General features: G+C 40.6%; 4 protein-coding genes across 9 annotated transcripts in view; 1 reads left to right on the forward strand and 3 right to left on the reverse strand.

Annotated features, from left to right (window-relative positions):
* Nucleotides 1–1,278: 1,278 nt before the first annotated feature.
* rbp7a (retinol binding protein 7a, cellular) lies at nucleotides 1,279–2,607 on the reverse strand. The gene is made up of 4 exons (XM_012850449.3): nucleotides 2,417–2,607; nucleotides 2,059–2,237; nucleotides 1,826–1,927; nucleotides 1,279–1,725 (listed from the first exon to the last, which is right to left on the reverse strand). Exons 1-4 carry the CDS (start codon nucleotides 2,487–2,489, stop codon nucleotides 1,672–1,674), a joined length of 408 nt encoding a protein of 135 aa, XP_012705903.1. The 5' UTR covers nucleotides 2,490–2,607; the 3' UTR covers nucleotides 1,279–1,671.
* Nucleotides 2,608–5,731: 3,124 nt separating this feature from the next.
* Nucleotides 5,732–11,928, reverse strand: nmnat1 (nicotinamide nucleotide adenylyltransferase 1). Of its 2 annotated transcripts, none has more exons than XM_021309474.2 (5): nucleotides 11,873–11,928; nucleotides 11,117–11,256; nucleotides 8,553–8,736; nucleotides 7,136–7,260; nucleotides 5,732–6,436 (listed from the first exon to the last, which is right to left on the reverse strand). In XM_021309474.2, exons 2-5 carry the CDS (start codon nucleotides 11,229–11,231, stop codon nucleotides 6,036–6,038), a joined length of 825 nt encoding a protein of 274 aa, XP_021165149.2. In that variant the 5' UTR covers nucleotides 11,232–11,256; nucleotides 11,873–11,928; the 3' UTR covers nucleotides 5,732–6,035. The 2 variants fall into 2 exon arrangements, with proteins under 2 accessions (XP_021165149.2, XP_012705901.2); XM_012850447.3 differs by having other exon boundaries at nucleotides 11,849–11,928.
* A 48-nt stretch (nucleotides 11,929–11,976) lies between these two features.
* Nucleotides 11,977–19,135, forward strand: lzic (leucine zipper and CTNNBIP1 domain containing). Of its 2 annotated transcripts, XM_012850446.3 has the most exons (7): nucleotides 11,978–12,142; nucleotides 12,373–12,498; nucleotides 12,591–12,726; nucleotides 16,437–16,535; nucleotides 17,576–17,671; nucleotides 17,825–17,906; nucleotides 18,717–19,135. In XM_012850446.3, exons 2-7 carry the CDS (start codon nucleotides 12,398–12,400, stop codon nucleotides 18,770–18,772), a joined length of 570 nt encoding a protein of 189 aa, XP_012705900.1. In that variant the 5' UTR covers nucleotides 11,978–12,142; nucleotides 12,373–12,397; the 3' UTR covers nucleotides 18,773–19,135. The 2 variants fall into 2 exon arrangements, with proteins under 2 accessions (XP_021165151.1, XP_012705900.1); XM_021309476.2 differs by lacking the exon at nucleotides 17,576–17,671 and having other exon boundaries at nucleotides 11,977–12,142.
* Nucleotides 19,136–21,929: 2,794 nt separating this feature from the next.
* Nucleotides 21,930–27,740, reverse strand: part of clstn1 (calsyntenin 1) — a 56,868-nt gene continuing 51,057 nt past the window's right edge. For all 4 annotated transcript variants that reach the window (XM_012850443.3, XM_012850444.3, XM_012850442.3 and 1 more), the window contains one exon: nucleotides 21,930–26,310. In XM_012850443.3, coding sequence (XP_012705897.2) covers nucleotides 26,116–26,310 — 195 coding nt within the window. In that variant the 3' untranslated portion in view covers nucleotides 21,930–26,115. The remainder of the gene's footprint in view (nucleotides 26,311–27,740) is intronic.

The following is a 27,740-nucleotide window of genomic DNA, read 5'->3' on the forward strand; positions in this document are numbered from 1 at the left end:
AATTCCTTTATAGAGCTGTTTGTTTATTTCCTTATGTGCTCGTCCTCAATAAACACGCTCCCAGAAGATGTAATTATCCTATATTATATTATCCACCTGCTCTGTCCCATCCGTTTTTATTCAGAGTTAAACTTGAGTTATAGGGCGTTAATAATAAGATGAAAATTAATTTTTACCAAAAAAAATAAGGTATTTAAGATGAACACGGATGATACACATTTTCTCCCAATCTGCAAAGAAACAGTTTTCCATTTTTATGCTGACATTTCAGGTTTTATTCATGCTAAAATGTGTTTAAATGCTTGCATTGGTTATGTCATAAAAGTAATATCTCATTTTCATACTGAAATCGTCTGGTTTGTATATTGGCTTTAGTTAATTTTTATCTATTTATTTCTGATGGAAGCAAGAAACCATGGTGCCTCAATTCAGCATCAACAACACCTCTAATGTTTTGAAATAATTGGATTTTATTTGACTGTTAGGGAATCTCAAAATGACAGAAACTGAGATGCTCCCTGACTTGTGAAAAACTAAAAAGGAGGAGTTGTCGATGTTTGTGTAAACTATTGCAAAAGTATTCATACTACTTTTTTTTATTCTTTGTTACATTACTGATTCCAATGTATTTATTAGGTTTTTGTGCACAAAAGATTGCATAATTGGGAATTTTGAAGATAACACACACACACACACACACACACACACACACACACACACACACACACACATACATACATATATATATATATATATATATATATATATATATATATATATATATATATATATATATATATATATGAAGGGTGTGGTCTGCATTTGAGGTCATCCCCCACTGAATCAATATTTAGTACAACCTCCTCATCATCAGAGATGAATGGATAAATGGTCAAATACCAGAAGAACCATCAAAAAGCTGCTCAGCATTTATGGTTTGATTGCTGTAATGATCATAAAGAGTTTTAGGTTGATTATTGCGAAGGATATAAATATTTTTTAACAAGCTTATTTTAAAATATTTTTGCAATAACATGTATTTTTTTCTGAAATCGATTATCTTATGACTTTATCTTTAAATGCCTGTCTCGTTTCGTATCAGAAACAAACTACTTGGTTGAATGGATATCATTTAAAATCTACATCTGCTAGGGCTTCCAATGATTTTGGTCTCGACTATGTCGAAATAAGATTTACGTTTTTATTCAATCCGCAATCCCCCCTTTGACTTTACTTCGGTCTGCAAATGGCCCAAATTAAAGACTGAATGGAGACTTGTTTATAAAACAAATTTATGTGACAAAATTGAAATCGTACAAAAGCAATCATATTTTTTCCAAAAGTATTTTACATTTGCTCTCAAAACAGCATGCATGGAAATTTACAGCAAGCACAAACAATTCACACTGAACTCTAGGAGCCTCAAGGAAGTATTACGAATAAAAGGAAAACTAAAAGTAGCGTTATGTTTAGTGTTCATCTTATTATCGTCAAAGCAGCTTCACCAAGTAAAAAAGAAGTGCAAGGATGCCTCCTAGTGGCGTAAATTTACACCCTAAAAAAGCTCCACACTCTCTAAAATGATGTGGGTCTTCTTCAGGGTCAGCCGTGGTGGACCAGGCGTCCTCCATCACCGGGTGAAGAGTCCTAGAACGTCTCCTACATTCCTCTTCACTCATTCCTCTTAAACACCTGCTTGCACACTTCTCCTTCACAGTACAGCTCCTGAGGTGGGAAAAGCGTAACAGAAATGTTTAATGAAGACATTTTTTTTTTTTATGAAATGTGTGAAATTTGTTTGATTTGTTTGTCGTTTGGTTCCTACCAGATGGAGCTTGTCGTCTTCCACCCAGTGAGCCCAGCCTCGGCTCTTCTTCTCTCCAGTCTGCTCACACGTCAGCTTACTTCCCTGCCATGTCACCGTCGACTGCACAGATGGCAGACAGGAAAAAAACAGAGAGAGAGAGAGAGAGAGAGAGGGTTGATCAGAAAGGCAACTCAAAACTGGGTCGGCACACGCACACTGGGAGCCGTACGCTCCCCCACATCCATCCTCACCTTGATGTGCCTGTTGTCCAGTCCCTTTGTGAACTCCCCAAACTCCTGGTCGATTTTGAAGGAGATGGTGTAGTTTTTGAAGGTGCTGAGAGTTTTGACGAGGTACTGGTCTCCCTGCTGCTCAATCACCTTCCTCAGCTTCAGCTTCAGAGCAATTTTTCTCAAACAAGCACTGATACCTGCAATAGCAGAGGAGCGCATCAGTATAGCAGTCTCACGTCTACCATAATAACACTGCTGAAGCAGTCCAGATAAATGCGACATTTTTCTTTGCATGTTTATTTTTTAACGTTGCAAGCAGAAGCAGATGTTTCAGAATTGCCATTCAGGCTGGACTATTTTTTGGATTAAAACTCACCAAGTGCTCTCATGTAGCCCTCAAAGTTGACATTGCTGATCATGTCCCATGTTCCACACAGACTGGTAGGCATGATGATTCCTCTTAGTTGCCTTCTTCGGTTTTACTCAAACCGCTGATGTGAAGCAGAGCTTTTGGGACAAGCCTCAATAAGAGCTGTTTTCAAAAACTCCCTGTGACACAATGGTGGGTGTGCCAAACCAGCCTTTTGTTAAGATCATGTGAGCAGGCAGGCGGTTATGGACAGCCAAACGTGCGGGGCAGGTTAACCGTCAGCCAGCTTTTCAAGTTATTCCTCTGATGTTAAAATGAAAGAAAAAACATTGACCTTACAGTTTACAGTAACAATAAAAATCCACTAATATTTCGCAAGCGTTTGCAGTTCGCAAGAAGATAAACATCTTTTTTGTAGACGCTAACCGGCCCACCAAAGTTTTCCTGGGTAAACTGTATCAGAGGAACGTGCTGCTGAGCTGTTGGTTCTATGAAATGGGATTTTTCCACAGCTTGATTGTTCACAATGATCTCCAGGAGAGAGAGCAGGCTTTTGATGCAAGCTTGGATCTCAAACATTAATGCAAAGTTAATCACTTTCTTCTGTGGAGTTAATCCTTTCGTTTTTATCAAGTGATATTGAAAAAGTTAAATTGTTTGTGTGATGGCATGCTAGCTTTTCTCTAATCAAAGATTTTAAGAGGCTAAAATTCATTAAATCAAACCTCGGGTGTAGAGAAACAGAAATGAATTACACATGTCATTATTTTAATTACTATACAGTTAAAACCAGATAATTACTAGGGGTGTAAATCACCAGCTTTATCATAATTTGATATTTTGTCCATTGGTTTGGTCGCGGTACGATTCCGATTAAATCTAACTAAGTTTGCGATCGGCATGATGCAATATCATCCACCCATTAAGCACCATTATTTACATTAATATCAGCTCACAAAACAAAATCTGATTTGAGCATCGGGCATTTAATTCAAATACAGCATTCTTCTAATTCTATAATAATAACAATAATAATAATAGTCCACCTGCTCACTATAGCGTCATGCCTTGTGAATTTCAAATTAAGTGTTTCTTAAAAATGATGTTTTCATTCTGCACCGATGTAACTGTATCGTTAATCATTTAATCAACATATCGATTTGGATCGATGTATAATTACACCCCTAATATTTACACGCACAATCTTTTTTCCCTACTGTCTGACAATGAATCAGAACATCTTTGTTTAGTTAAGTTAGGATCACCAATGTTATTCTGTTTGCTAACTAGCATAAAAAAAAGCCTACACAGCCTTACCATAGCCCTAAACAATTTGGGAAAGTCCAGACGATGGCGACATGTCTTTACAAGCTTTGGTTAAATGGAGGCACGCCTGCTGATGCTATGGGGCGAGGCCTAAAAAGAACAGCTTTCAAAAATGACCTCATGGAAACATTAAAAGAAGGCAGGTGCCTGAAGGTGCCACTTTATACGCTCCAAAAAGGATTAACCCGAGTCAATCTTCGCTGTTAATGTTGTGGTGTTAAATTTGCGACTTAAACCCAGAACTAAAGCAAAATACCACGATGATGGTACCAGCTGGTAGTCAGAATCCACAACATGACAGATTGCTGCTTAGAAATGTAATCAGGAGCAATACCTTCATTTTCAAAGACACGTTCTGATGAAATACAGTATTGTTTGGCCATGCTGTCCGTTTAGGTAAAGGGTGTGAAGCATACAAGCCTGAATACACCATCCCAAGGGTGAAGTACGAGGCTGGCACCATCATGCTGTGTGGATGTCCAGTTCCAGAAGGGATGGACGCATCTCACAAAATAGTTTACCGTCACAAGGGAAAAACTTTATACAGACCAACATCGAAGCAACATCCCAAGAGTTCAGTGAAGAAGTTAAAGCTTTGGAACAATTGGGTCTTCTTAATGGGTAATGGCCCCAAGGGTACAGCTAAACTTGTTAGTTCAGGTTTACTGTGGTCATCATAACAATCTCAGTCCAAGCAAGGCGGCCAACAAAATCCAAAATGTCTGACCCAAGTCATACAGTTTGATTAAAGGGGACACTACTAAAAACGAACTAAATGTTCGTAAAGCTCTATGTTAAAACATTCTCTAAAAATACAGTTAAATCCTTCAGTTAATCATACCTGGTGTAAAAAAGGAACATTTCAGTCTGCTGTAATATCAGTGAGAACTTTTGTTTTACTATATGTATATATACAGGACGGGGCTGCACAGTGGGGAAAGTGGGTAGCACTGTTGCCTTGCAGCAAGAAGATCCTGGGTTCAAGTCCACCATGGAGTTTGCATGTTCTCCCTGTGCATGCGTGGGTTCTCTCCTGGTACTCTGGCTTCCTCCCACAGTCCAAAAACATGATTGTTAGGTTAAGTGGCCTCTGTAAATTCTCCTTAGGTGTGAGTGTGTGTATGGTTGTTTGTCTCTGTGTTGCCCTGCAATAGACTGGTGACCTGTCCAGGGTGTACCCCGCATCTCACCCATTGACAGAGATAGGCACCAGCACCCCTTGTGACCCCACAAGGGATAAGCGAGTAGGAAAATAGATGGATATATACAGGATATGGGATGTGAATATATGTTTACAACTTACAAAGATGTGTTACATCCACAGGTGTAACACATCTTTACATCACCACTCAACAAGACTCCAATGAGTTGCTGGTTATGAACCATGTGAACCCCTCCCGTCCTTGGAGTCCTGTTTCAGTCCTGTCTCATAACAAACGGGATTCAGCCTCTAGTTTCTATCCTCCTCTGGAACAAACCTCCTGAAAGCCACAAACTGTTGCCCACTTTAAATCAGTGGCTTACTGCAGTTCTCCCTTAAAAGGTCAAAGCTAATTTATATTTGTTTGTTTGAAATTCCCATTTTTAGCTTCCATTATACGTTTAGAGCCATTTTTGTTTCTGTTATTTTTTTCATTATCCTGTAAAGCACCTTGAATTTCTTGTGCATGAATGGTCTTACACAAACAAAGTAGTTTTGCTTCAGGCAAAACTAAGCACAACCCAGAAACCCCAGAGACGGAAACTACACAAGACCCTGACCAGGACTGTATCCAACTAAGGATTATCTGGATAATAAGGATAAGGATATTTCCCCCCCCCCAATCTCAGTTACATTAGCATTACAAGATTAAAAAGAGGATGGCCAATGTAGAAAACAAAGAAACCAGTTTATTATTAGTACAATACAAGTGATTTCAGCTTGTGAGGGGGGGGGTGAGTGTGCGGAAAATTCCTGCTTTGTGAGAAAAAAATAAAATCATGAGCTGACAAAGGTAAAGTTGTCTCAGTTTCAAATATAGTTTTATTCAATAAAAAAATTATCCAAAGGCTTTTTGTAAAAAATACAAAATCTTTAAACCTAGTGTTTGTAGTTGAATACTTTGTTTCGAATACTTTGTTTATTTGACTCGTGCAAAAATCAACGTGAATTCTTTCAGCCAGCGAAGTTGGACAATTTCCCCAAGAAACTCATCAGGAAGAACGGAGAGCATCAATCAACAGCTCGATGGGTTTAAAACCCACAGCAAACCGGTTTTCTGTTTTCTTGTAAACATGGCGGCACAGTTTAAAAACTTCATCAGCTCGTGGAGGCGTCGCAGTATTTCTGAAAGGGTGCGAGAATCACATCGGCGTTCTTCTGCTCGCTCTCGGCGCTGTACAGGCTGTGCTCCTGAATGTAGCGGATGACGGCGTCGGGCAGCAGGTATCTGACGCTTCGGCCTCGACGCAGCGACCGGCGGACGTGGGTGGCGGAGATCTCGTTGGTCACCCATTCGTGGACGACGTGGATGTTCTTTCGGTGGCGCCACAGCTCGTCCGACTGGTTGATGAACTTGTAGGGGTCGCTGCCGCTGCGGGTGACGCAGACCACCCCGTAGCGTCCCGCGAGCTCGGCGATGTCCTCCTGCTTCCACAGATTGGGAACGCCGAAGGATTCCAGGACGTCGGCCCCACAGAGCAGCATCAGCCGAGGCCCGTCTGAGATACAGAGACAAGGAGTTCAGCTCTAATGGAACCAAGGTTTTATTTTAGGGCGCCATGGATGAGTGAATATGGATGTAGGGCAGGAAACAGATTTAAAAAATGCTTTTATATACTTTCTATGGCGTAAACTTGTCCAGTGCTGAGAAATGAACAAATCATATACCAGACTGTTTATCACTTTACTTGGATTTATATATATATATATATATATATATATATATATATATATATATATACATATATATATATATATATAAATGTGTGTATATCTGGAGCATGTAACAAAAGTAATTTCCATCTGGGATTATTAAAGTATGTCTGATTCTGATTCCGTGTACGAATGCTGTGAAAAAGTCCTTTAAAGTCTTTAAAACCTCAGAGTAGGCTACCTTAGGGGTATGGATTTAGATTTTTTTTTTTTTATGTGAAAGGTTGATTTAATGGAAAAGATCAAATCCAGGACATTATGTTTTTTTTTTACCTGCCCAGCTCTTGTTTTGCTGTCTTGTGCGATCCAGCGGGATGCATCAAATTCAATCTGTTTCTAACACCTTTTCCCCCGGGAGACGAATGTCCCACCGTCTCACCTTGACAACTAATTCAGCCTTATGGACTGTACTCTCTAACTCCAGCAGAATGCAGTAAATCGTAAATAAAAACACAATATTTGTATAATATAGATATATAGTTTACCTAATTTTCTGTGATGATCTGAACTCTCAAAGGAGTTCTCCTCTATGCGTCTCTTCTTTGCACACTTGACCGTGTCCACGTCGTCCTTGTTGTGTTCTGCAGCAAGCAGCTCCTCCTGGTGATGCCTGTGTGAAAGCAGGTAAAGCAACCCTGTCGTCAGAAGCATTCATTCAAATCCCACAATCCATTTTTCTCTCAAGACGAAAACAAAATCAAATACCATTACTGTTTGGAGCAGGCTTTAAGCAGGTAAATCCTATAAATCCTATAAAAGCATAGCCTATGAGCCAAAAACATCGCCGATAATGTATGTCAGGTTTTCAGAAGTCCGGCGCACAGAAAAAAGAGAAGAGAAAAAGAGAAGATGACTCCAAAGGCTTGAGGGATTTTATGAGTAAATACTTTAAAAAAAACTGAGGATTAGTCAGGAACAGGTCCAGGGACAGAAATGCAGAGGAATGACGCCCATCCAGAGCCTGGTAAGAAGCAATGAGTTTATCAATGTGGTTTTAAAGTATAGCATCTGCTGGCTAGTGTAAGGGGGAAAACAAACTTTTATTTTACAGAAATACTTGAGCTTAGCGCCAAAAGAGCAGAAAGCAAAGAGAGGGCAGAGGTCCAGGTACAGTCTGAAAGAGCCAGCTGAGGCGGGGAGCTTGGTGGACAGAGAGAAAGGAGGACAACGTAGCAGTTCGCCCGTCACAACATGTGACTTCGGGGGGGGAGAGACCATGTGTTTGAGGAGGAGGCAGAGAGAGCCATCCCTACTGATAACAGAGACAGAGCAGGTGGAGGGGCTTGCTGCCCGATCGGAGAGTCTGAGCACGCCGTTAATTTCAATGATCCCGTGTTATGGCCAACAAAAATGACTGATTCTGATCGGGTGAATGTTGTGCGTTTAATGGCAAAAAGGAAGCCTTTCTCAGAGATGGCAAATGAACTGCCAGCAGATTCAGAGGGTCTAACCACATTTATGAAGTCAAGTCATCTAAGACTTGTTTGGAGGACAAAAATAATATTTCTGTAAACAGCAGATTATTGAATAACATAAAAGGAATATGAGAATGAAGTATACAGTTAAGTTGACTTTTTTTTGGTGTGTGTGTGTGTGTGTGTGTGTGTGTGTGTGTGTGTGGTGTGGTGGCGGCAGATGTAGAGGGGGTGGCCCAAAAAGACTGTGTTGTCCCGGGCCCTAGCAAAGCTGTCAGCTGGCCTGCAGTAGTCAACTGGATCACTACATTTAAAAATGTCTTTGTAAATAAACTGACAGACCGGCTGCCATCACTATAGTGGTTTTGTGAATGCCATAGAACCAACACAATAAAAAATAAGACGAGAAAAATTAATTAATCCAAGACAAAAAACAAAAAAAACAAACAAACTCTGAAACAACACATGACAGCAACTGTAAACTTACCGAACTACTTTAACCGTCTCCACCCACTCTGACTGCTGACTTTCCCAGGAGTCTACTGTGATCCATCCTGAGCTTTCTGTGGCCAGTCTGGCCATCTCCACCCGGTGACAGGCCTCGACCAAACCCTTCTTTTTATAGCCATCGCCCACTGGCGAGATGATTCCTTTTGTTACGCTGTACTGACCTTTAAACACAAAGACAAAGGCAGCAAAGTAGATGTGGTTCAGTGTTTAACTCATAGTAGGACTGTGATGCCAGTTTTATCTGTGCAAAAGTAATCGTCATGACAATGCAGCGCAATTCTAATTTCCGCGATCTACTGCATCGATTCTTGACGGCAAGTATTTATTTTTTTATTTTATTTTTTTCCCAATGTCCTGTCTAGCAATGTGGCATTAAGAATTGATGTCTTAATGCCAAATACAGCTCAACAGATTGTACTTTCACAAGTGGAGCAATTAATTAAAAAAAATGAATAGCATGACGTCACGAGCTACATCCGCGCTACACCCGGGTCCCGTTGGTAGGCAAACACAGTACTGTTCTCGTCTACTACCATGACAAAACGGGTGAATTCGAGCGTACTGTTAGTTTATTTTTGCAATCTAAACAATGCCTACGACTTGTTGTGCTCCCGGTTGCACACAGAGGCATTCCAAATCGTCGGATGTACGTTTCTTTCGTTTACCGAAGGACGAAGAAAGACGAAAGAAATGGATATTTTCCATGAAAAGGACGCAGGCAGACAATCCCAATCGACTGTGGGAGCCATCATACCACGACAGAATTTGCAGTCTACACTTCATCTCCGATAAATACAACTTAATTTTGCACTGGTTATTGTTCTACTTAAATATTTATACAAATAAAAAATTAGGATATATATTTAAGTCAAGACGTAAACGTTCGTTTCGTAATAATATACGTACATGCACAATGTATGCAAACCCTCTGGCATGAGTCTGTGAAAAGGATTAATAAGACAAAAACACCAAAATAATCCTTTGTGAACAATGTTTTTTCTAACTTAGCGGTGGCGGGTCTTCCTCTTTGCTGAGGCGCTGTCTGTGTCCAACTCCGCTTTCGTATGTTACCCAAACATTTCTGAACATGTCCCGATATGAAATAATTGTAGCCGTCCAGTGGTTTCAGGGGCTTTCGTGCTCTCTCGTCTGTACTGGCCTGCGTGTTTATGAGGTAGCTGTATACGTCGCGGTCCAGAACACTTGGCCAGCATTTCACCGACTCGCTCCGTCCCTTCAGGCTTTTTCTGTGTGGATCTGGCAATCTGATACCATCAACCATCAACTTACTCTTAAAACGATCTTGTGATACGTTATCTAAAGAAGAAAAATACCTGGAGAACTCGTTGTGTCCTTTGTTTGCGTCTGCCATTGTGTTCGCCTTTTGCCTGCCAGTCAAGCGCGCATGCGCAAAAAACCCGAATCAAAACAATAACAATGAACTGGGCTATAAATAAAATTGCATGAATGGTTGGCGAACATCAGCCAAAAACAAGTGGAATACAACTTCATTGGTTTAAAGGACCACTGAGGCCATGTAAACGGCACTGATTATCCTTATTTTGTTATTTTAAGTTTTATAATCCTAAGCACTTTTTGTTAGTGTGTCCACTCCAGAAACAGTAATATTTGTTTTCATGGCAATACCTCCAAAAGTCGTTTCAATAAATGCAGCTATGTATGAATTCAGTTTCTTTCATTTATGTATTAATTGAAGACAATATCCAGATCATACACAGCCAGTCAGCCACTGGTAATGGCTGTATATTTTTCTAACAGTGTTCAGTGTAAATATCACAATGCATCGCAATAATTCAAGTATCGTGATGCATCGTGATAGAATCGGATCATGGCATGTGAATCGTGATTCGAATCGTGACTTCTTTGGCAATACCCACCCCTATGCCGTTAGTTTCTCGCCTGGTTCAAAAACGCAGCTGCACGATTTATAACAAGTGGAAGTGTCTCACACAAGTTTTTGCCTTGCTTCACCAACTTCCAGTTAATTTTAAGATACATTTTTTTGGTTTTACATATTCTAACAGCCTGGCTCCTTTGCATCTCTGTGAAATATGAATGTTCTGGTCCGTTGCTCAGATCAGTAGATTAGATCAGATCAGTCCCTCAAGGTGCGCTGCAAAAGAGGTATGACAGTAGCAAATTTAAAACTAGATTTGCTTTACTTATATGGATAAGGCTGGTGTCAACACTGTATTAAAAACTCAGTTTCTATTCTCTGGCCTTTAACATGGAGAAATATGTTTAAATGAATCTACCTTTTTTTCATTGGTTTTACTACTATCAGTTTAATAATGGTTTTGTGCTGCCCTTAAATTTTGGAAATGTATTTTTTCTACACAGCTCTTTGGTCAACCGTAACCTTGTTAGTATTGGTATTAGAGATGTCTAACCCTACAGAGAGTTATTCAGGTATGTGAGCTGCTCCTCTCATAAATTGCCCAGCCCACTGTCATTAACAGTGACACAGTTTCGCAGATGGACGCAGAATAGTTGAGCGAAGACTCTTGACGGCGCTTCCACCTGTGTCTTCCAGATGATCGCGGGCCAGCTCAAACATCCTCATGTGCATGTTGGTGATGGGGTTGAAGGAGCCGCAGGCCAGCAGGACCACTTTGGAGACGCCGGGATTGTCCATCACTCATTCTGCAGCAGGATGGAGCCTGGAGCAGACACGGCAGCTGGTGTTACTGAAATGCGATGCAACGTGGTCCCTTTAAACTCAGAAAGGATTAAAAAAAAAACCCTTAAATTTAAAGCAATCAGAAGGTTGTGGGTTCGATTCCAGCTTCCCCTTGCCACATGTCGATGTGCCCCTGTGCAAGGTACTTAACCCCAAATTGCCTACCAAGCTGCGTCTTGGTGTATGGGTAGTGTTGGCCTAGTGGTTAGAGCAGTGTGCTTGCGCTCAGAGAAGGATGCAAGTACCCGGTTCGATCCCCAGCGCCTGCACTCTGGGTCCCTGAGCAAGACCCTTAACCCCAGATTGCTCCCTGGGCGCCGCACATGGCAGCCCACTGCTCCCCAAGGGTGATGGGTTAAAAGCAGAGAGCAAATTTCGTTGTAATGTATGTTTCAATGACAATAAAGATGACATTGCTAAGCTAAGTTATTGCTAATATGTGTTAGCATCGTTAAAGTGGGACGGGCCATCGTAGTTTAGATCGTTAGCGCTATTTATTAGCGCAACCACGATTATTCAACAAAAAAGGATAATTAAACCGCGGGTTAGCAACGTATTGTCCGTTTTCCTACCCAAAATAACACAATGACGTTTACCCTGCTCTCCTGCACGAACAGATGCTACTTCCTGTACGTAACGCACGTCGAGGGCTACGTAAACATCGTCAAATCTGATTGGACAGAATCCACGAGAGCCGCACCCACGTTGTGAAGTTGGGGCATACCGTGAGCACCTTAAATCAGTCCTTAGTGGGTTTTCATGCCGTGGGTCGGTTCGCTGTTTATGGTTCTCCCCGTCAGCCTGAAGCAAAAGTCCCACGTTCCTTACGACGCGTTTATTACTGTTTATTACAAAGGCAGCGCCCGGTAAGATGCTTTGCCTTTAGCATGCTAGCTTGCCTGTTAGTGTCACTGTTATGGTCATTATAGGCGCTTTCAGTTTACTGTGTAAAAATGATTATGTGTCGTGACCAAACTTGGGTCCCACAGTACATCCAAGCTTTCGGTCGGCCTGTTTGTGGCCAGATGATCAATGTCAGCCATTCTGCTCTGGCGGCTTGTTGTTTAATTTGCTTCCTCATATCTGTCCTCGGGAGTCTGGGAGCAGGGTCGTGACAGAGAATGGCTTCGCGGGGGAAATCAGAAACCAGCAAACTGAAGCAGAACATGGAGGAACAGCTGGACAGACTGATGCAGCAGCTGCAGGACCTGGAGGAATGCAGGTGCACTAGACACGGATCAATAAACCCAGGTCTGTCTGAGCTGCCTTTATCTTCCGCTGGGCTCTTATCGCCCCCTTTTCGGTCTCTTCCAGAGAAGATCTGGACGAGGAGGAGTACGAGGAGACAAAGAAAGAGACCTTGGAACAGCTGGAGGAGTTCAACGACTCCCTGAAGAAGATATTGACAGGAGACATGACGCTGGTGGATGAACTGGGTGGGATGCAGCTGGTAGGGACCTTTAATCATGTGGAGACGTTTCTTCTTAGAGATCATTAATTGATGGCCACTCCTACTTCACCTGATGGAAAAAAAAAATATATATATATATATTTGTATTTCATCTCTTAGGCATCTGAAACATAAAAATACAGCATCAAACAATATCTTCAATCTCTACATATATTCTGTCTGAGAGGTTCTTATTATAGTTTTTATCATCTCTAAAGGGGCACAAACATTGTGCTGGAAAGGTTAACATGGCTAGCACTCCATAATCATGAACACTGGTACACCACAGGGCTGAGTGCCCAGTCTGATCCTCTTCACCCAGGACTGGGATGCCATCCACCCGTCCGACACTGTGGTTAAGTTCGCAGATCGCACCACGGTGGTGGGTCTCTTTACCGGCCATAACGAGTCAGGATGACCAAGATCTGGTGAAGTGGCGTGCACACAACGACCCGCTCCTCCACAGCACCAAAAACAGAACAGCTCATAGTATTTGGGACCACCAGGGCCAGCTTCAGCTTCAGCGCCCCCTCTCTGCGTCAGCGGTGAGGAAGTAGGGAGAGTAGAGTTACCATACCGGCTTTATTTATAGAGCACTTTAAACACCCACAGGACCAATGTGCTGTACACAGAGTAAATAAACAGCAGTCATATGAAAGCATTAATCCAATAATAAAATCATTACGACCTGAATAAATAAAACAGCCCTATGATGAAATAATGGATTAAACATAGAATCACTAAAACAAAGTCAAAAGAAAAGAACTAGGCTGAAAAAGTAGTAGAAAAACACATTGAACAATTTTAAAAGTCAACATCTCTGATGCCGTCGAAGGCCAAAGAGAAGAGCCGGGGTTTAAGCAGGGATTTAAAGTCAGAAAGTGTAGAGGCCTGTCTGATTGATCAAGGTGATTAGGAGCTGCTGCCGCAAAAGCACGGTTTGCTCAGAGCCTGCGCTTCGTCTCTGGTACATTCAGACGCAGCGGATAACCAGACCTTTTTCTTTTTTTTTTTGCTTCCTATATAGCGCCAATTCATGACACATTTCATCTCAAGGCACTTTCCAAAGTCAAAATTCAATCAGATTATACAGATTGGTAAAAAAAAAAATAAAAGTCCTGTCTAAGGGAACCCAGTAGATTGTATGAAAGTCCCGACAAGCAGCATTTATTCCTCCTGAAGAAGCGTAGAGCCACAGGGAGAGTCGTCTGCATTGTACCTGGCTTTGCAGCAATCCCTCATACTGAGCAAGCATAAAGCGACAGTGGAAAGGAAAACTCCCCTTTAACGTGAAGGTAAAACCTCCAGCAGAATCAGGCTCAGTGTGAACGATCATCTGCCTCAAACAACTAGGGGTTAAAGAAGACAGAGCAGAGACACAATAAGAGAGAGAAACAAGCACAGAAGCACACATTGATCCAGTAATCTGTTCTACATTAGATGGTAGTAGCGGGTGATCCGTCTTCCCTGGATGATGTCACAGTTAACAGAACGCCAGACCAGGTATACCTACTATGAAGAGAAAAAAAATGACAGAAAACAAAAAGTTAAAGGCTGAAATGACAAAAAGCAATGCAGATTGGAGAACAGTAGGAGAACTCAGCAGAGTGAGAGAAATAGGTCCTGATGGAACCGGCCTGAGGGAGCGGGTGGGTGTGTGTGGGGATGGAGCAGCTCGGATAGACAGAGCAGGCCAAGGCCTCTTAGGGCTTTAAAAGCTAAAAATGTACAGGCAACAAGTGCAAAGAGGCTAAAATAGGGGAATACAGTCAAACATAGAATCCTTGACACCTACGTCACCAAGAACCTGACATGGTGACTAAACACAGCTGACTTGGTTAGAAGGGATGTTCTACCTGAGAAAGCTGCAGCAGGCAGGGCTGGCTCCACGGCTGCTTAAAAGCAACACGGAGAGCATCCTCTGTCAGAGCTGCCTGGCAGAAAACAGGGAAGATGTCCCCGTGTGATGAAGACCGCACAGAAGATTGTTGAATCTGAGGTACCGGACCTGGACTCTGTGCATGCTGAGTCCGAATACACACACTCAGGTAGTAACTTCCACAGCCCAGAGGTTTTCTAGACGAGCGTTCTTCATTTGGGCCTCTGATACGAGTATGTTCTGATGATACAGTTGTTTCTATGGCTGGTAAACCTGTGAGGCAGTAGCATACAAGCTAAATTCAGTCTTAAGAGAAGGGTTGAACCTGGTTTTATGCCTGAATGCTAAGAAATTGAAGTGTATTATTATTATTTTTGTTAGAAAAACAACTTTCTGCTGCAGGATCACTCCGGGTGAGAAAGTAAACATGTTACATAAGAGAAATGGAGATTAGATTCCCAGAGACCGTTTGAAAGTCATATTAGATTTTTAGATTAGATTCAACTTTATTGTCATTACACAGGTACAGGTACAAGGCAACGAAATGCAGCTCAGGTGTAACCAAAAGTGCAATAGCAGCAAGTGCAGGATAAACAATGGTTCCATAAGTACAGGACATGGGTTATTACTGAATAAATATAGAGGTGTATACTATTATAAACAGAAATTTACTGATAGATTTGTCCTATGAATATAATATATAGGTAACTAGTATTGTGAACTAAATTTACAGCTGGATATGTACCGAATATAATATACAGGTGGATATTACTATAGAGTTTTACAGATATGTACAATAGCATAATATACAGATGATTATTATAACAGCATTTACATGTACTATGAATATATGTACAGATGGCTATTACTATAGGCAGAATTGTGAGCATAATATACAGGTAGCTATTACTATAAAATGAATAAATAAAGTTTGGACAGAAGCTATTTAAATTAAAGTGCAGTGGAAGGTAATTGCATATTACAGTTAAAGTATGGTATTGCAAATGTATATGTCAACAATTGGTACTGTGAATAAACGGTCAGCAGTGCAAATCAATATTCAGTCATGGTGAGTAGTGCAAGATGCATGTAAACAGTTGTTACATAGAGTAGTGCAAGATGCATGTAAACAGTTGTTACATATGAGGATGCTTTCTAAAATGCCAGAATGAGACTTAACAATTTTACGATGATTAAAAACAAGCGCAAAACCTAAAAAAAGCCTTTTTTTAGTGAACGATGAAACCTCTTTAAGAGACAAGAGAAGAAGCCCAGCTGCCTTTATTCAAGCGCTAATAAATGTCGTGTCCTGGATGACTGAGAATCAGCACGGATTAAAGAAGTAAACTTTGTTGTTTATCTTTTTAATAGCTGGTAATAAGAAGTTTTTGTTCAGGTTAAAGCCTTGTTTGTAATATTGACATATCAAACATGATTGAATAATCAAATTAATTAATAGTAATGAAATAGCCTTGTGTCTATTATGAGATTCTATCAAATCATGTTAAAATCTTGTAATTATGAGACACAAGATAGGATCTTATGATAATATCTCTGAATATTGACTCACCTAATTATGAGAAGCTCTCATAACAACGGCTCAGCTATCGCGTAATTGCGTTTCAGCTTCTGACATATAGTTATGAGATTTGATCTAATCATAACCAAAAGGTATTCCTAAATCTGGCCTTCAGTCTCATTATTGTGAGATACAAAACATTTTTCAGCTCAGCGGCAGCCGTGGCCTTGCCTAGACGCATCATGAAGGGAAAGTAACGAAATGTCATGACGGTTTGTCTGATGTTAGACTTGTTATCTCTGTCTCCATCAGGCGATCCAAGCTGCCATCAGCCAGGCGTTCAAAACCCCCGAGGTGATCCGGCTCTTTGCCAAGAAGCAGCCAGGACAGCTGAGGACCAGACTCGCCGAGGTTTGAGCCGCAGCTTCGAACGCGCACCGATCAGTGACCGAACCCATCAGAACCTTCTGCTGATAACGCTTTTACCTGTGGAGGCACCTCTCAACTCTCAGTGCCCTCCATTACCAGAGAGCGAGTAGTCGAGGTTTATCCAGCCCCACACACAGCCGTGGATTCGCTTGCTTTGGTGAAAATCAGACTAGGGCTGGACGATGTAGAAAAAAATAATAATTGATAAAATATAAATCATATACATCAATATTGATAATAATCAACAAATTCAAAACATATATTTTAAGTGCAACCCTGGTCATTTTAGATCTTAGATGCTTAGAGACCTATTTTTAGATCCAGAACACACAAACGCTGAATTCAAACTCACCTCTTTATTCAACCAACGTTTTACCAAAACTGCAAGTATTTCAATAGAAGGCGTGTTCGCTGAACACTTTGAAGGGGGCGGAGCTTAGTGACGGAGCGTTCCTGGTTCTGCATTTGTGATTGGTTGGGAGGATGTAGTGACTGTAATATTAACCTACATGATAGGCTAGAATGTAAACGTAAGGAAAACTGTTATTCTATTGAACTTTTTATTGACCCTTTTTTTTTCTATCATCGATATACGTCTGTTGATCGATATATGTTGTTATTGAATTATCGTCCAGCCCTAAATCAGACCGCCAAAACCCAGATCAGACCCTGGGTCAGATGAGCCGTGCTGTTAGACAGGTGGGGAACAGGACAGGTTGCATGATATGAGATGTTAGGAGAAAGCCATGAAAGATCACACATTTTCTCACAATTTTATTTTCTCTGAATCGTTCCCTCAAACTCCCACAGTGTGTTTTTAACGCACTGAGCTGTGCTACCGCTGCTCGTGAACCCCGCCCAGCCGAAAGCTTCTCGGGGGCCTTCTGGCAGGAACTGCTTCGCGTTTTGCGCCGCCGAATCGCCGACCGAGCTCAATGACTCACTGCATGGTGTGTTTGTGTTTGCATCGCCTCGTTGTCCCTGAAAACTGTCCAACCTGCGCCGCGCGACGCTCCGGGCAGATGGACCGAGACGTGATGGTGGGCAAGATGTCTCGGGACGTGCACACGCAGCAGAAGATGGAGATCCTGACGGCCCTGAGGAAGCTGGGGGAAAAGGTGACGAGCCTCACACCGCGCAGCGCCGCGTCGTTCACTGGCTTTCTGCCCAAGTGTCCGCGCAAAAGCCCCGCTGCGCTTTATTTAGGGCGGCATGACGGCGACAGAAGGATCTTTAAAAACATTGTGAATGATTTTTGTTTTTCCCGACAGCTCACTCCAGAGGACGAGACGTTCCTCGCTGAAAACGCCACGGCTACTCTGAGTCAGTTCGAAAAAGTCACCGCTAACCTCGGTAAACGCAAAACACGATTCTTTTTCCAGGGACATTCTAAAACGCTTAACGTTGAAAAAGCTTAACGTTGCTTAAGGTGGGAAAACAACGAGGAATCATCACCAAATTTCGCATGGCCATATCTTGTCATGAAGACTTAAGCCTGTCAAAAAAAAAAATAAATAAACTGAAATCCAACGATTATAGAAGATATCTCACATTAACATTTTCTTCTTCATTGGCGCCTATGGCGAGAAAAAGGCTTAACGTGGTTTAACGTACCTAATCAACGATCAATGATCACCAAATTTCTCTTTCATATTGCTCCTAATAAGCACATAAAACTGTCAAAATGTCAAACCCAAAGTCCAATTATTATGGACGTTATCTGACATTCATTGAGGCCTATATTAAAAGAAAAAAGCTTAACGTGGTTCAATGTAGCCTACCTAAACAACGCTCAGTGATCACCAAATGTCTCTCTCATATTTCTCATCATGTCCACGTAAAACTATAAAAAATATCGAACCCACGTTAAGCCTTTTTCTCGCCATAGGCGCCAATGAAGAAGAAAATGTTAATGTGAGTTATCTTCTATAATCGTTGGATTTCAGTTTATTTATTTTTTTTGACAGGCTTAAGTCTTCATGACAAGATATGGCCATGCGAAATTTGGTGATGATTCCTCGTTGTTTTCCTACCTTAAGCCACGTTAAGCTTTTTCACGTTAAGCGTTTTTTACGTTAAGCGTTTTAGAATTTTTCCACACGTTGTTCCGTTTTGTTCCAACGTCAACCTTCATCCTTGTTTTTCCTCCCTTTTGTTTTTCAGGCTCAGAAGACAAAATCATGGCTTTAGCTAGTTCTGGGGTGAAAACCAAAGTATAGACGGCGTACGAAATGATCATTTTAAGTCATTGTTGTTCTTAGTGAAAAAAGAGATGTGCCAATTTATCAGGTTTTGTATGAAAATCGGTGCACGTTTTAGTGTTTCTATAGAGGCTAACGTTTGTTTGTTTGTTTTTTCTAACTTTTGTAAATGTCTTTTATTTGTCCAAGTCTGTAAAGTTGTAATATAACAGGTACGAACGTGTGATTTGCTAAAACCCGAACACCTGCAGATGAATGTAGAGGGTGATTTGGGCCGTGTTGGGTTTGCTGTGTGCCGTCTTAAGGAGGCGATTTAACCACGAAATGTTCACGACGCAGCTTTTAATTAAACCGCCTGAAGTTCTCTGGATGAAACAGAAACACTTGATGAACCTGGTCTTTTATTTCGGTTCCACCAACTCGTCATGAGGATGAATATCATGAGTGTTAATGATTGTTTTGAACTGTTCTTTGAGTGGAATGACACAAGGGCTGGGATCACAAGTTTGACTTTATTGTGACTTTGTTCACACCTACATGTGGTTCAGGTTTCTAATATTTACATTCATACTTATATTGGTGACATGTTAGTCGGAAGTGGCGCTGGTTCTTTGGGCAGAGTGCGTGGAATAACGAAGCAGGGTGACTACTACTAACTACCTCTTCAACTATAGCTCAAATCAGCAGCTGGATGATTGAAATAAGATAAGATAAGATAGGCTTTATTGATCTCACATTGGAGAAATTCACGTCATGTCGGCTCAGAATCAGTAATCATAAGAAGGAGGAGTCAAGTAGGACGAGGTGCATCATATATATATACAGTGTGTCCTCGTTATACCATGGATTCCCTTTATGATTTATAAAGTGTTTACAGAATTTGGAAAAAGTTGGGTGTTCCGGCAAAACGATCTTCCCAAACACACATTCAAACGGGATTTGGAGACTATAGAGCCCATTAATGAACAAAAGCCAGGAAACCAGCCGGGTTAAATGAACTCTGCCAATTCTAGAAGATTTGATCAATGTAGCCGGCCAGAGTTATGCTGGAAGCTTGTTGGTGGCTACAAAAAGGATGAGGTATATGTTTCTTATGGGGCATTTATCTAAGTGGAGGTGCATGTGAATATTTCAACCTGTATTCATATGGACAATTTTGACCCATTTTGGATTATTCAAAAGAGACTAATTTTAAATGTATGAACCAAATTCTTATTTAAAAAAAAAAAAGAAAAAAAAAAAAAAGAAATCACAGAGCTTTTGTGTTGTTTGATTATTCCATGTTGGAAAAAGAATGAATCCCTAAAAACCTCAAATCAAAAGCGTATGTAAACGCCTGACTTGTAATGCACATATATTATAAAAGGGAGCGTTTGCTGTGAGAAGCACAAAGCAGTGCAGAGCCAATCAGCTGCATATCGATCATGTGTGAATTATTATGCATTACACATCTAAAAGCACAAGTATTACACACTGGATTATACATGTTCTCCCCGTGCGTGGGTGGGTTCTCTCCGACTTCCACGATCCAAAAACATGGCTGCTAGGCTAATTATCTCTAAACCGACCTTGTGTTGCCCAGTGATGGACCGCTGACCCTGCTTCTCTCCCAATGACCCCTTCACAATAAGGCTCCCTTTATAGAGGCTTATAAATGGTTTGTAGACATAATTTAATCTGTAAACACTTTAGAAATCATTGATAACTGTTTATTCTGCATTAATAAAGGGCAAGAAAGACTGACCGGCTCCTTGCCAAATAGTGAGGCAAATCCAAATGTAATATATTTTATCTAGAGTTCCTTGACTATATATTTAAGTCTAAAGTACAACCTCGTAAGCCCAATAAGCCTTTGGAAACATAATTCTGTACCATTAATACTTTGTGTCATGGTAACACAAAGGCTCCCTTTGATAGTTGTGGATGTTTATAATGTAGTGATAAAGTATAATATTACATGATACAGAATTATGTTTACAAAGGCTTATTGAGCGTACAGGGTTGTAGACTGAAATATTTAGTATAGCAAATGTAGATTAAATATATAGAATTTAAAACATTTGGCCAAATATAGATTTGGCTCAATATTATGCAAGAAACTGGTCAGTAATGTCTCTTTCCCACCCTTTAATAATGCATAATAAACAGTTATTAATGATTTTTAAAGTGTTAACAGTTGATTTAATAACATATCTACAAACCATTTATAAGCCTTTATAAAGGGAGCCTTATTGTAATGTGGTACCGGAAAGGAAACCCTTTATTTCTTCTAATCATTAACCACAAAAGTTTTTTAACAACTTCCAGCATCTTTATACTGAGTGTCCAAGAAGAGTATTTCCTGTAGTCTTTTAAAATACTCAGTCTTCTTGATGCCGCTTGTTCACTGATCTTCTCTGAGGCCTTCACAGAACAGCTGGATTTCTACTGAGGTCTAATCACTCACAGATGGACTCCGTTTACCAACCAGGCGACCTCTGGAGGCACCTGCTTGCACTGGATTTCATTTAGGGGTGTCAAAGTAAACAAGGCATGCCACACTTTTCAGATTACTTGTACATCATTTTTGAAGACTATGTGAAATTTCCTCCCACTTCATAAATATAAATTCAGCCCGATAGCAAACAGGTTTATCACCATTTACCTACTTTGTAGGTTTGTCAACTAGTAACTAAAGTGTCATTGCTCATCTCTGAGGAGATTTTTTAGGGCTGCATAATATTTTGCGGATATATCGTCATCATAACATCAGTGTGAGCAATATTAATTCAGCAAAAGACGGTTTGGAGGGCAGTAATTGGTGGCTAATGTATTTTAAGTGTTATGACCATGTATTTTACAGGCTAACATAATGTTTAGCCAGTTGGACAGTCTCATGGCAGCAGATACTCACACCGGACACAAAGGACATTGGGTCAGAGTGATGGAAGCACAGGTGAGACATGGAGGAAAGAAGAAAACTGATATCGCAATATTTTCCAACATCGTTCAGCCCTATTTTTTTTTTTAAGTATTAACCTGCAGTTTTCTCTTTTATTTATCAATCTTGCACTATTTTTACTCAACACCAGGGGGCAGCCTTGCCCAAGGCGTTCTGCAGCAACACGGCAGGGTGTGTTTCTCACCGGTGGCGCATTTACTGTAACAACGCAAATGAAAACAAGAGGAGAAAGTGTTTCCATCCCATCAGTTCATCCTTTATTGTGTTTCAGAGCATAAGCATCAACTCCGCTACAATCCGCCTTTTCCGACCGGTAGGAGAGTCAGAGCAGCTCCGACAAAGCACAAAGGAAGCATCCAACATTTCTGCAGACATCACAACCGTTCGTCCATTTGAGCAACATTTTAAAGAAAACAGAACAAAAAGAAAAACAAAACCCAAAAAAAAAAACAACAATGATCTGGTTGTGGAGTGTGATGGATGTGTGAAACAGACAATCTTGAGTATCGGTCGTGCATCACAGCTCCTCTCTCCGTCTCATCCCCCTCACGGGACATTCACAAACGTGTGGCTCATGCAAAGTTGATTCCTAGTGGCGGCGTTACGTCTCTGGCTGCGTTTTATGGTAAGAGGCGACTCAAGAGTCATCGTGGAGGGCCTGTGACCTTGGAACTGGACTCTGAACTGCGACACGTTTTTGACACGATGAAGATTGTGAGGGATTTCGGAGCCGGCGGGCGTTACTGCGGTTTGCGTGAATTTCATGCTGCCCTCAGAATCACTTCTCAATAACTCGAGCAATAGGACGCTGTTCAGAAAAGAAAACAAACAAAAAAAAAAACAAAAAAAATCACCTTCCACTGTACACCGACTAGTACGCCCACGTTATGCTGCCAAAGCGATTTCTTTATGTACTGTACATCGTTTAAAGGTGGATTCAGTACAATATCTATAGAAGATACGATATGGATCTACTTTCTCTACACATCAACAAGGACACATGGTTTCTATGTAGAATGTCTGTACTTTCAATAAAACTAGCGATGGACTACTGTCACTACGAGCTGAAAAAACCCCCAACATCTTCTCAGCTTTGTAAGAAATCTAGCATCAAACAATAAAAATAAAGAAAATGCCACAAAATAATAGAGCGTGGATAAGCAAATTATCTTTTTTTTTTTTTTTTAACTGTTAGACCTGCTAATTCTGCAATGATTGGCGAAAAGGCACTCCCATCTCAGCTGGCTCAGACCTGGCCCCGTGCTTTACGTGTCATCAGGGAAGGGAGACTGGTCGATGGACAATTAACTGGAGATTTAAAAATAATAATAATAATAATAATAATAACAATAATAAATCAACCCTTTAAAAGAAGCTCCGTCTCCATGAAGAAAATCAGATTTGGCCTCTGAAAACAGACTCATGCAAAAATATGTAAAATAGCCAAAGTCCAGCCTCGGATGCTTTTGGTAGACGCCTCGTCTGCACCATGCAATGCCCCAAATCTGGTAGTAAATAATGCAACTTTTAGTACCTCGCACTCGAATAAAGCGTCAAAAGTTTGCCAACATCTGCTTTTTGACAGACAATAATAATACATATATCCTTTTTTTTTTTTTTTTTTTTTTTTTTTATACACAGTGACGGACAACTGTTTCTGAGAGGAGACACGCTGGACACGTTTTCCCAATCGATCGTGTAAGTTTTAGTCTTAACTCCAGCCGGAAAATAAGTTTACCAAATGTAAACAAATATGTTGGAGCAGCTCTTCCAGTACGGTTCCATATACAATAAAAACCTAGTGGTCTACGGTGAACACAGAAGAGTGAAACAAAAGGTATTTTTAAAGTGTTTTCCTGCTGAAATACAGTCGAATCTGCGGTGCGTTTGGAGCAGGAGAACAAGTTAAAAAAAAAAAGAAAAAGCATCAAACGTAGAAATAACTCGAAGCTTAAACAGCCGTACCGTGAAGCAGAAATTCTCGCTGCGCTCCAAAAAAACCCAAAAAACGACCCAACCCCAGTAAAGCTCGGCGGGTTCAAAGGATTGTCGCTCCTTTTTCCTTCGGGACTCAGAGAGAGCAGCTTGAAAGCAGCTGAGCGGACCTCTGCTGGCAGGAAGTTCAGCACCTACGTTTGAAAATCTAGTTCGCAAAAAGTACCAAATGCTGCGAGCGTAGTGTAATTGATCTAAAAAAAACGATCAAGAGAAGGTTCCTTCTGTACAACAGCGAGCTCTACCGGGAACATAACAACGTGAACGCCACAAGTCGAGCATCGCCGCCTGTGCAAGCAAGGCGAAGCGAAGCGAGGGACGTACCGAGGGCCAAAAATGCCGCAATGCAATAAATAGGTCGTTAAACAAATATTTATTTATGTGATCTGTTCAACAATATTCAAGGAATTAATTTAGCTGGAATTATTTACCGCTTTCAATATTGCATGAAATATGTAATTGAATGTGGGAATGGTTAATTAAAAGGTGACTTTTTTGTTAAAAACATGAATTATTACTGTATTTGTTTCAATATTTAATAGCCCTGTGTTTTTTTCTATCAGTCTGACCCATCAAAGTCAGTAGGCGGAGCTAACATGATGTAAGGCCGAGGTGATTGGTCTGGAGGAACCCCACGACGGCGAACGCTACGAGACACTTTTACCTCCTTAAGACAGCGGAGGTTTTTCTCAAAAGCTTGTTTTCTATTCTTGGTGAATGATTTAACTCTGACGTGGAAAAACAAAATAAAACTGTCATGTAAATTTATCAGCTGTGATACTTAAGGTATATTTTACAACTTTAATTGCTTTAGTTGCATTTTTGGTTGGACAAATATGATAACTACACCTTACCATAAACCAGAAATGCCTAATGTATCAATTATGATACAAACATAATAAATTCTAGTCCTATTAATTTGTTTTAACAATTTCAAGTATATTTTATTGTTCTTTAGTTGTTTTTCTAGTGAATTTCTGCGTTTGTTTTAAAAGGCTTATAATCAAAAACCTTTTGGTTGGGAAAGTCCTGTTCAAATTCAATTATTAAGTCAAATGAAATCAAAAATCTTAAATAAATGCCCACTAACTCCTAATTGGTCAGTTATGATACAAATTGCTGTTAAATCCGCTGGATATTTAAAGACGCATCTGATAAACAGGTACATTTTTAAAATACTTTTCTGACTTTTATTTCGTGTTTTAGGCGTTAAATGGTTTTAAACTGTGATGCAGACACAACAGGTTTCATGATGGCAGGAAGTCTGAAACAATAAAATAAATAGGAAAAAAATTGTCTATGAATTTAACATTTAACATTTTATGTTTAAAATGTAGAATTTTCACATCAAATTCTGTAATGCATAAAATTATTGACATATGTATGCGTAAATCAATTCATTCTTCGTCCATTAAGTATCACAGAAATAAACATTTATTTGTCAAATGATTTATTTTTGGGACTGGGGTCCTTGATAGTAGCGGAGCGGAAACTGTCAAGCCGTTCTGCTCACAAAAGCAAAAGAACCGACTTCACTCTGCAGAAAATAACGAAATAAAAAGAAAAAAACGGACGCCACTTAGTCATGGAAACCTCCGCGCAACAGTCCTGGGTTTCTCATCGCGAGGCAGACTTTAAAAAAAAAAAAAAAAAAAAAAAAGCACGTTGGAACCGCTTCAGCAGAAATTCAGCGACATGCTACAGCCGGCGGCGACACAAATATTCTACATGACGTACTGCGTAATATCGGACCCTGCTGAGCGGGCTTTCACTAACACGCCGACTAATTACATCGTTGTTTTTATATTTACAAAAAACAAAAAAAATCTTCAAAAAGCGATTCGTTTCTCTACACGTAAGACTTCCCGAGTTTCCTCATGCACTAAAACAAGGAAAATAATAATAGTAAAAAAAAAAAAAGAGAGAGCGAGACTGCAGGCGGGCTACCTTGTTAAAACTTGCTCCACTGTGGACCACGATCCGAGAAAACTGAAGTCAGCGGCAAGCGACCCTAAAAGCTGAAGCCAAAAAGGGACAAAACGTGGGGAAATCTAGATGGGATCTCCTCGTGAAAGCCCAACTGAGAACACAAAGTGCAAGGGCTGGCTTCCTCACGCACTCCACAAGAAATGTAGGCCAAGTTTTCAAGGGAATCCAAAGAATAATAAATAAAAACGAGAAGTAGAAATCAGCAATCCGGTGATGACTACACTACACTGAGTACCACCACGAAGATAACAACAGGAAAGCCTTGACCATATACGCTGAAGGACTTTTTTTATACTTTTTTTTTGTCCGTTTTATTTGATTTTTTTTTTTATATCATGGCTCCTAGACATGAAACTGCATGGAGGGGTGCGTAAAGCGGTGACTGTGGCTTGGTTACGTGTGTTTCAGAGCATGTGTGTGTGGGGGGCTTGGTGTGTCAGTAGGTGAGAGTGGAGTCGTCCCACTCCAGCTGCTGCTGTCTGCTGGTCCCCTGCTGGTCCTCTGGCTCCCCGCCCTCCTCGTCCTCGCTGCTCTCCGACTCGGCGCTCGTGATGTCGTCTTCCTCCTCGCCGTCCTCGCTCTCCTCCTCCTCTTCCTCCTCCTCCTCGCTGCTGTGCTGGTCCTCGTACGTCTGCGTGAAAAAAGGGGGCTTTTAGTCGCCGGCGCTGGTTATTTTCCACCCCTTACTTTTCGTCTCCTCTCGTTCCCCGACAAGGCATGAAATGCGGAGTTGGCCTGAAAGCTATTTTGAGCGTTAAGAGGAGGGGAAATGGCAAATGGGTGCAAAAAAAAAAAAAAAAACGCTAAGATGCCGTCTGGATTGCAGCTGGCAATGCCTTTATTCAGTCTTCAGGCAACGTACCCTTTCCTGACGACTAACAGGGGGGTTTCACACCCGGCGCTGCTGCAGCCATTAATCCAAAGTGCCTCTGGTACAGCATGGGCGTTTGGAACGTTGCATAATTGATTAAAACTTAACAGGCTTTGCTAATCCATTGGAATTGCATAAAAAACGGGTCAATATTTAGTAATTTGTTCACATAGACTGCAGCATCGTCCAGTGTGAGATATTCCTATTTACGGGGTGCTTGCTCTTTTTCCAAATTAAAATTCCAGACTTTTTCCAGACTGATATTTTTTTCCCCCCCAAGACCTTAACTTTATGTACTTGTATACTTGTGTGCCTACTGCCTACTTCATTGGTTGAGATTGTACAAACTGTTTATTAGAAATGTTCATTTTTATAGGCTAGTATTCAATGAACAAATGCATTATTCACAGTAAATTATGCTTTTACTGATGAAAACGTTTCAAAACATGAAAATCACAAGTAGTGATTGATTCCATTAGGCTAATACAGTACGTGACCAGTTAGTAAAATTATAGTTTTATAGCCTACCTTCCTATTTCTCATTTCACAATGCCTTTGAGCATACTGTAAAATTCTACCACACATTTTTTTCCCCATACTTTATTAAGACATTCACACAAAATTCAAGACTTTTCAAGGTCTGGAAAACAGTGTTTCAAAATTCCATACTTATTAAGACTTTCAAGACTTGAGCAAGAACCCTGTATTTAGTTGAATACCAGAGTAGAGGGCTCCCCTATTTTTGAAGATAGTTTGATGATGTTGTTCTTTTTCACATTTTGTTAAAGTAAAAGCACAGACCTGAGGTTATTTAATTGGGATTTAATGGGAAACATCAACAGAGTATTGCAGAATTGTGTAGTTGGGTTTTCAAGAAATCATGGAGGGCATTTGTGTTCAACTAAAGGTTGCGTTCAGAGCTGCGGGTCTTTTAGGGCGTCTCTTAAAAGGTTTGCACCAGTAGAGACTCAAATGTGTGTTGGACGTCTGTCAGGTTAAGTTTCATGCATTTAGGGTTGTATTTTTTAGGGTTCACAGCTTCTCATATGTATGCTAATTAATCTACAAATTCAAAACGATCTACTAATCCTAAAGGAAGGGTTTTCATTGGCTGTAGGCAGACAGTGATCATAATTAACAGAAATAAATGCGTGTAATTAATCAATATAACCTGATTTTTGAGGGCGACA

This window comes from Fundulus heteroclitus, chromosome 1 (assembly GCF_011125445.2).
Source record: "Fundulus heteroclitus isolate FHET01 chromosome 1, MU-UCD_Fhet_4.1, whole genome shotgun sequence".
Lineage (NCBI taxonomy): Eukaryota > Metazoa > Chordata > Actinopteri > Cyprinodontiformes > Fundulidae > Fundulus > Fundulus heteroclitus.